The 7,971-nt window shown below is 47.0% G+C and overlaps 1 protein-coding gene across 1 annotated transcript; it reads right to left on the bottom strand.

The window, feature by feature from the left end:
• Positions 1 to 1,622: 1,622 nt before the first annotated feature.
• On the bottom strand, positions 1,623 to 2,667 carry LOC308653764 (twinkle mtDNA helicase-like). The gene has a single exon (XM_081302441.1). It carries the CDS (start codon positions 2,317 to 2,319, stop codon positions 1,699 to 1,701), a length of 621 nt encoding a protein of 206 aa, XP_081158567.1. The 5' UTR covers positions 2,320 to 2,667; the 3' UTR covers positions 1,623 to 1,698.
• Between the last annotated feature and the right edge of the window lie 5,304 nt (positions 2,668 to 7,971).

The raw sequence follows: 7,971 nt of genomic DNA, 5'->3' as shown, positions 1-7,971 counted from the left end.
AACCTGAGTTTTTTTTTTTGTTGTTGTTGTTGTTGTTATTCTTTTGTTTTCTTTCTTTTATTTTCTGGAGATTGAACCCAGGACTTCGGGCAAAGCATGAGCTCTACCACTGAGCTACACCTCCACCCAGGAACAGCCAGTTAAACAAAAAATATGAAAGACTAGCTATCATTTTGGACTGAGCTTTTTGTTCTAGGTCCCAGTAGACTAGACCAAAATGGGGTCAGTTATGTAATGTGCCACATAATCATACTGAAATGTATGTTTGTTTTTCAAGTGCTGAGGATCAAACCCAAAATCTCATGAATGCTAGCTAACTCTCTACCACTGAGCTATGTATACTTCAGCCCCAAACTGAAACTATAAGGAAGCAGACAAATCCTAAAGTAGACCATTCTTTTCTTGAAAACAGGGGGTTTCAGTGCACCTGAGTGGGCATATTAAAGAAGTCCACCCAAGGACTGGGGATATAACAGTGGTAGAGCACTTGCCTGGCATATCTGAGGCCCTGGGTTGATTGCCCACAATGCCAAAAAGAATTTTTTTTTAACAAAATGCTTTTAACTCTTACAATAGTAAACTGATATTTATCAGTCATCTTTTATCTTTTGTTGTGTTTCTTTGTTCCCATTTTACAAATCCCACCATTCTGCCATTGCCCAGTGGGAGCTCTCATTCTATTTTATAGGATGGAAAGCTAATTAGATGTATAACTAAGTTCATTATAATTTTGTCTTTTTTTAATGGAAAGAATTATTATTTTTTTTTCAGTAAAACAAGAAAAAGTCTCTTTATAAAAAGTTCTAACTCCAGCTGTTCATCTGAAGTTACATATGATGGAAACAATGCCCAGGCATTCTAGGCTCATAGCTTCCTATTATGGCTGCATGGCCAAGTAATCAAGCAGGAGGAAGCTCCCTTCTCAATTTGAGGCCCTGATATTACAGAGCTAAGCACCTAGGATCAATTTTAATTTTAGAAGGTGCCACCTCATGCCTGACTCAACAAAGCAGGGAGCAGGGGGACTTGCTACCATCATGTCACCTTTTGGCTCCAAAAGCCTAAAAGGATGCAGTTTCAGGAAGGAGTTTCCTATCCCACTCTAGGTTCAGGGGGCCTGACCTCACTATCTTGAATTTGACTTGCTTATTCCCATCTCAGGACTCTGTGCTTTTCTCTGGCTGGATCCCTCTCCCTAGATACTCATATGATCCAATCCTTCTAATTCTTGAGGCCCTAACTACATGCATGCTGCCAATATTTGTAGGCCATGTCATCTATGCTAGCCCATGAGCACCCCATCACATTACTATTTTCTTTATAGTATTTTTACTAACTAAAACTTTTTGTTTACTTGTTCATTGCTTGTCTTGTTTCTTCAACTAAAACACTGGTTCTGTGGAAACAGAGACCTTATTTTTCTTTTCAGTGATGTATATTCAGGACCTTGAGGAGAGCCCAGCACACGATAGTTCTTGGAAACAGTAGCTAAATTGGATTTCCTCACTATGAAACCCTGCCCTAGCCTGAAAAGGGCCTATAGCTCAGGACTATAGGACCGAGAAGTCCTAGCAGAAGGCCAAGAAAGTGTCTATGGCCCAGCCTGTCCTGTCAGCTCATTTCAGTGACTGCTCTGGGTTGCCTTCACTTGAAGGCTTAGAGGTTTCTGACTGGTAGGGATTGGGGCCCTGGCCTGAGTTAAGTCTCAGAGTTTTGGGGCATAGCCCCTTTTTTGCCAGAAGAGGGCTTTTTGGCCACTAGTCCATTGTCATCCTTAATCTTCTTGAGCCGGGCTTTGCTCTTTGGAGGGATGGAGAAGGTGAGAGAGTTCTTGTTGAACTCAAGTGGGAAGACACCCACATCTCCATCAAAGCGGTTCTTGGAAACCTGCAGATATCGTTTTCCTGGCCCAGTTACCAGTTTCCTGTCCTGCAGGATCAGAACGTTGTCTGCTTCTTGGCTTGCTTTGGCTGAGCCAAAAATGGATGCTGTCTGCAATTCCTTGTCATCATCCTCCTTCTGGGGGTGAATGACCAGTGTCACATGGCAGCTCTTGTCTGTTTCAAACTTCCGAAAGGCCCCAATGATGTAGTCTTGAGCTGCAATCCTGTCTGTAGACAGCTGCTCGTGACCCATCATGAACTGAAAGTTGTCGATGACCACATGACAAACATCATAGACATAGACTGCATGTTGCATTGTGTCTATTACAGACCTGATGCTCTGCTGTCCATGGAAAGTCATGAAATAGAGAGGCAGGTCCTCAAAGCGGTCGGCCCACTCTTCATATTTATCTAGTTGTTCTTCTAGACGCCCCATGGCAAATGATGAATGTTGTCTTTCCACTGCCTGTTGGCCCTGTGAAGACTGTCAGCTCGCCTTTCCGGTGCCCCTTCAAGAGACGATTGAGGTCTGGAAAGCGGCTCCAGGGGACACCAGCTGCTTGCTCCACGTTTGATATTTCTCCTAGCACCTCTTCCCGAAGCTGCTCTATCGTCAGTCCTTTATGGTTTCTCTCACCTCTGTGACCCTCTGCAGTCCTCGTCACTACCTATCCGTATCATTTCCTCACCTCTACCACCCCTCTACGCACTCTTCTTGTAGTACTCATCTCTACAGTCACAGCCTTCCGCATCCTTTTTGTGGTCCCTCTGTTTTAGGACCCAGATGGAGACCCTCTTCGCACTCCTTCCCCTTCACTGGGACCTTCCACACGGCTAGGGCGCTACTCTATGACTCCCGCCAGTCTGAACCCCAAGAACGCGCCCTGCTCCTCTCTCCCCGTGTCTTTCCTCTGCTGTTTCTAGGAGTTCCAAGGCTCCGGCCCCTGGCCCCTCATCTCTCTCCTTCGGCCCACAACGTGGGTCGTTTGCACGCCTAATTTTGTCTTTTGACAAGCCAAATGGAAGACATGCATAAGGGGAGAGGGCATAGAGCTTCCATGCCCTCACTTTCTTCCCAGAACATAAGTGTGTCTGCCACTCCACAAACCTCACTGTTAAGAGTTGTTTTGGGAGGTGTCATTACAATGGCATGGTTGATTCATTGATTGGCTATGGCAAATTGAACTCTAGTTCTAGCCCCTTCTCTTCCTGGAGTTTGGAACTGAAATTCCAGCCCTCTGGAACCCATGCTGATTTGGTTTTTCTGGTCACTAGCCTGCAATCTAAAGCTCAGTGTGCCCCCCTCTCTTCCCCTTTATTCATTAGCAAAGGAAAAACAGTAAATGTCAAAGGCTGTAGGAGCCTGAAGCTGGGAACTAATGTTAGGTAGGAGTTCAGGGAAACCAAGATGGCAGAGGCAGGGTACAAGAAAAATGCCACTGGAAGACAAGACAGGGAGATGAGTCATCGTGTCCCTGTTTACCATGACTACTCCTGCCCATGATAACTCCTGCCACAGGATTGGAATTCTAAAATAACCAATGGGGGTACAGTAGGCAGTATTGTAATTAGGTTTTCTAAAGTAACCAATGGGGGAAAATTGGACACCGTTCTAGTCAGGTATTATAAGGTAACCAGTGGGCCCAACTGGAGTAAGTTCTTCAATCTGGTCCATACAGAGAAGAGATTGCCTCACAGTCCAGCATATAAAAACAGACCTTGGGACCTTGACCCTCTCTTGCTTGGCTCCCTTTGCTCTACCTTATAGAGTGCCACTTCCACCTTCATCTTCAATAAATCTGTACTTTGCCTGTTACTTCTGTGTGTCTTGCTCAATTCTTTGTTCGGGACATCAAGGACATGGACCCCAACTGGACACCCCAGTGATTAAACTAAGACCAGATACTTTTTCATTATATACACCAGTAGTGGTGGCTTTACTAGCCTCATGTTCTCTGCTTGCATGTGTTGCCAGAGCCTGACTCTCTAACCTGGCTGCATTTCCACCATCTTTAGCTGCCACCTGGCAGATTATCAGTCTGGACACCCCCATTTCCCTGGCACCTACTACCATTCTTGGTTAGAACTTTTCATCAGCTGGAGGAAACTACCTCTGCCTAATAGACTCATGAAAAGGAATTTGTATATCTCTGAAAGTCACCAAGGGGATCAGAGAGCAAGGTTCTGAGGCCATACAGCATTATCTCCAGCCCAAATCACAGTTCTGGATTAGCCTGGTGAGCATGTCACTGCTGTCACCACCAGGGGCATGCAGGGACCTTTGTAACTAAGCCTTCACTATAGGCCCAGAGTTGTGTGCTGCTGCCATGACTGCTGTGGTTCCCCCCGTAGCAAGGGCTCCTTTAATTGGGGATTTAAAGGAGGACCCAGTCATTGTCCTGACTGACTCCATTTTCCTCCTCTAACCTCTTCTTAGTCTCTAAGTCATTTCTCCTCAGTGTATCTCAGGTTCCAAGAACAATAAGTTTTGCAGGCAGATCACTTCATGATGGGAACTCAATTGCCGCCTCAAGCAATAATGATTTCATGGGTGCCATCAGGACCTTGCAAAACTGGACCTGCTTGAAGATCAACTAGACCACAGTTTGACCAAGACTGCTTGACTACTCCTGCCCGCTGCCCTCGTTCTTCTCCTATATAATCCTGGAGCTAGTGTCAGTATCCTGAAGATTGGGCTTAGGATGCTAGTCCTCCTGTTCCTTCCAAGATGGCCATACCGAATAAATTCTTGCTTCAACCATCTTTTTCTCTCTGATCAGACTCTCAAGGCAGCTGATGGTCTGTTGGGACTCCAGAGTCAGGCCTCTTAACATGGATTCTGATAACACCACTAAAGCAGAATCTATTGTCTTACTGTTGGTCACCAGCATCCCCATCAGACTACAGGGAGAGTATGTCTGATTGACTGGGATTAGGGCAAAAGCTCTTGCCTTGGGCAAAGGAAGCTGGGAGAGTGAGTGTTTGGCATGTCCATTGTCTGAAGTGGAAGAAAGGGGCCCAGGTACTTGGTAAGAGGGATTGCAAGGACCCTTTAGTACTCTGCTTTAGCAGGCATCATTCCTGGCCCTGAGGACCAGTCTTGGGACCAGATATGGATAGGTGGCATCCATATCTGGTTACTCCCACCTTATAAGACACTGAGCTTTCTGAACATAATTGGGAGTTGTTTTGACCTGCTAGTCCCAAGAGAATTCCCATTTACAAACTGCAACCTAGGTCCCAGCATGAAACGGTTGTGTGGGAAAATACCCATGAGCTACATGAGGGGTCTTTACTTGGTACCGAGCCATAAAGACTTAGGTTTTTCCTTGGGAACCCTCCCAGCTTCCCTGTGTGTATCAGACCGTTCAAGGGGTGAGATGTCTGTCTTCCCTGTACTAGTGAGACAACTCTCAAAGCTCTAGAGTTGGGCGTAACCCATTGGGAACTGGTCAGCCCACCCCCTACCTTACCTGGCAAAAAGACATTCCATCAAAAACCTTTGATGTTCCCCCCATACAAATAAAGCAAGCATGGGCTCCAGCTCTCTCTCTCTCTCCAGTGTGGAAGCTCGATCCCTAAGATTGAAGACTCGTCCTGCCCCTGCTTTTCAAAATTACTTCCCATGTACTGTGGGGTTTTTTTTCACTGTTTTCTTCTTTTAGTTTTTATTCCGCAGCCAGCCTACTCCACGAAGAGGGACCCCAATTCCACCGACAGTTGTTCTTATCAAGCTGGGTATTTGAGGAGAGTTTACTAAAACTGCTGTTTCCAGAGCTGCAAATCGGTTGGGGAACCACCTATGCCTGGTGAAACACCTGGGTCTGGCATCAAGGAGGGCCCTCTCCATTCTTAGGCCTGTAGGGGCAAGACAGGAAGAGTGACTGAAATATGGTGGGACCCCCTCCCCATGTTCAACCTTCCATGTCTACCTTGTACCTCCAGTTTTGACTCCTATAATTTTGGGGGGTGGATATCAGGGTCTGGGGATAAGGGTTAGTGGGGGTATGTGACAACCCACAAGAGACGGAGCAAAGAACAAATAGCCCTCCCTATAAATGCACTCTCCTTCTATCCTTCCACCTCTTGCTGCTACCTTGGATAACTTCTACCTTCACTACCTTCTATTGACTTAGCCCAATAAGAACCAGGGACAGGGCAAGGCATGGTGGCTCACGCCTGTAATCTCAGCAAACTCTGGAGGCTGAGACAGGAGGATTACAAGTTCAAAGCCAGCCTCAGAAAATTAGCAAGGCCCTAAGCAACTCAGCAAGACTCTGTCTCAAAATAAAAAGGACTGATGTGCCTGAGGTTTAGCTCAGCACCACATAAAAATAAAATAAAGGTGTCCATGTAAAATAAAAATGTTTTTAAAAAAGGGTTGGGGATATGGTTCAGTGGTTAAGCACTCTTGGGATGATCAATCTCCAGTACCCAAACAAACAAACCAGGGACTGGACACCTGTTGGGATGAAAGGGGTATTGGGAAGAGGCCTCATAAGAAAGGCTGTTTATGGGGTACAGACCTCACTGCACTGGTTCCTGGCTGCCCCCAGTCCTTCCGCCTTGTTACTATGGCTGGCATTTTTATGCTTAGCTGGTCTGTGTTCTCACATTATGTGTCCTTGCATAGATTTGTGTCTCTGCAATCTTTGACAACCCACATTTGGCACAACATGTTTGATTTCTGCCTTGGAGGGGCCACTTTCCCCCAGACCACTAGTGAATATGACTTGTATACCTGACCTACCTAATGTCCACACATGTGGGCACATGCCTGTCAGGGATATTGTTGCAATTCCTAAGCCTCTGTGGTACTCTTGGCCTCCACCATGTCCTGTCCAAGCACAGTCCTGACTGAGTCCTAGAGCAATGGGTAACTATGAAGGTCTCACATGGGCTGTCTGTGAGCTGTGAGCAGATGAGGGAGTATGGGGGATCCTAATACTGACAACGTCAGGAGGGTAAGGCCAGGTGAGAGGCCCCTGGAGGATTTGGGAGTGGACAGTAGCTCAGAGACACCAAAGGTAGGTGATGGGAAGTGAGAATGGACCTAGGAGCTTGGCTGAAAACCAAGTTTGTGGACAGGGCAGAATGGAACAAGCAATCCCTGGGAAGACAGAAATAATCTCTGGGGAGGCATATCTGGGGCATAGAACAGGGATCAAGGAGGATGGTGGGAAAAGGTGAATGTGGAGGGGAACAGGTGGTCATACTTTAGGGGAAGGGGAATCTGGGCTTCATTTAGCTTTGGAGAGTAAAACTCAGAAGGCAGAGGTAGGATGAGGCTGTGTCAGGAAGGATGTGGTTCAGATTTCTCATTAAGCCCCTCAGAGAGGGATCTTGCCTGGAGATAGTCATATCCCTGCCCCCAACATGTGTGCCAAGCCCTTCTCAGCCAGGTGGTATTGGGGATTTGTTGGAAACACAGGACTTCCTCTCCCTATTCTAACTCCCAAGCCTGGGAAACTGTGCTGGAGCCATCCCAATTTGTCCCTTCAGATCCCATCTTTGTTCACAGCAATGCCCCTACCTCCAGATAAGATAGGTGGCACACAGAGAGTACACATTGGCTCAGGTCTCTGTTAGTGTATGTTTCATGCCTTCTGCCTTGAATACAATGACTGGCTGTGACAGATACATGGTGGGGACAGGTCAGAAGTCCTGGGCATAAAAAGAAGAATGCTTCAACTTCCTTTCCTTACTCTGCCAGGACCTTTGTGCTCCACACTGAGGGGGCAGGAACAGCTGTCAGCCCTGTGCCAAAAGATGGCCCTGGGAGCTGCTAGTTCCTACCCACAGTCCAGGCTCCTGAGCCAGGGGAGCATGCCTGGTCTGAGAGCCTGGATCACCAGGGGGATGGAAGTGTCATCCCAGGGCGTGGGGTTCCAGATTGCCTTCAGAACCGGGGTCCTACACAAAGTCTTTCAGAAGGGAACTGGCATTTGTTGGGCGTCTACCGTGCTAAGGTCTTCGCTGAACCATTTTCCTACCCCTTCCCCTGGACTTTAAGCACCTCTCAAAGAAAAGATCCTCAAAGCAAAAGAGGAAACCGTGGCGCAGGGAGGGAGGGGCTAGGCACGGCCTC

Source organism: Spermophilus citellus, assembly GCF_964194105.1.
Source record: "Spermophilus citellus genome assembly, chromosome: 7".
NCBI classification, from domain to species: domain Eukaryota; kingdom Metazoa; phylum Chordata; class Mammalia; order Rodentia; family Sciuridae; genus Spermophilus; species Spermophilus citellus.
This window is presented reverse-complemented; position numbering and strand designations above follow the sequence as displayed.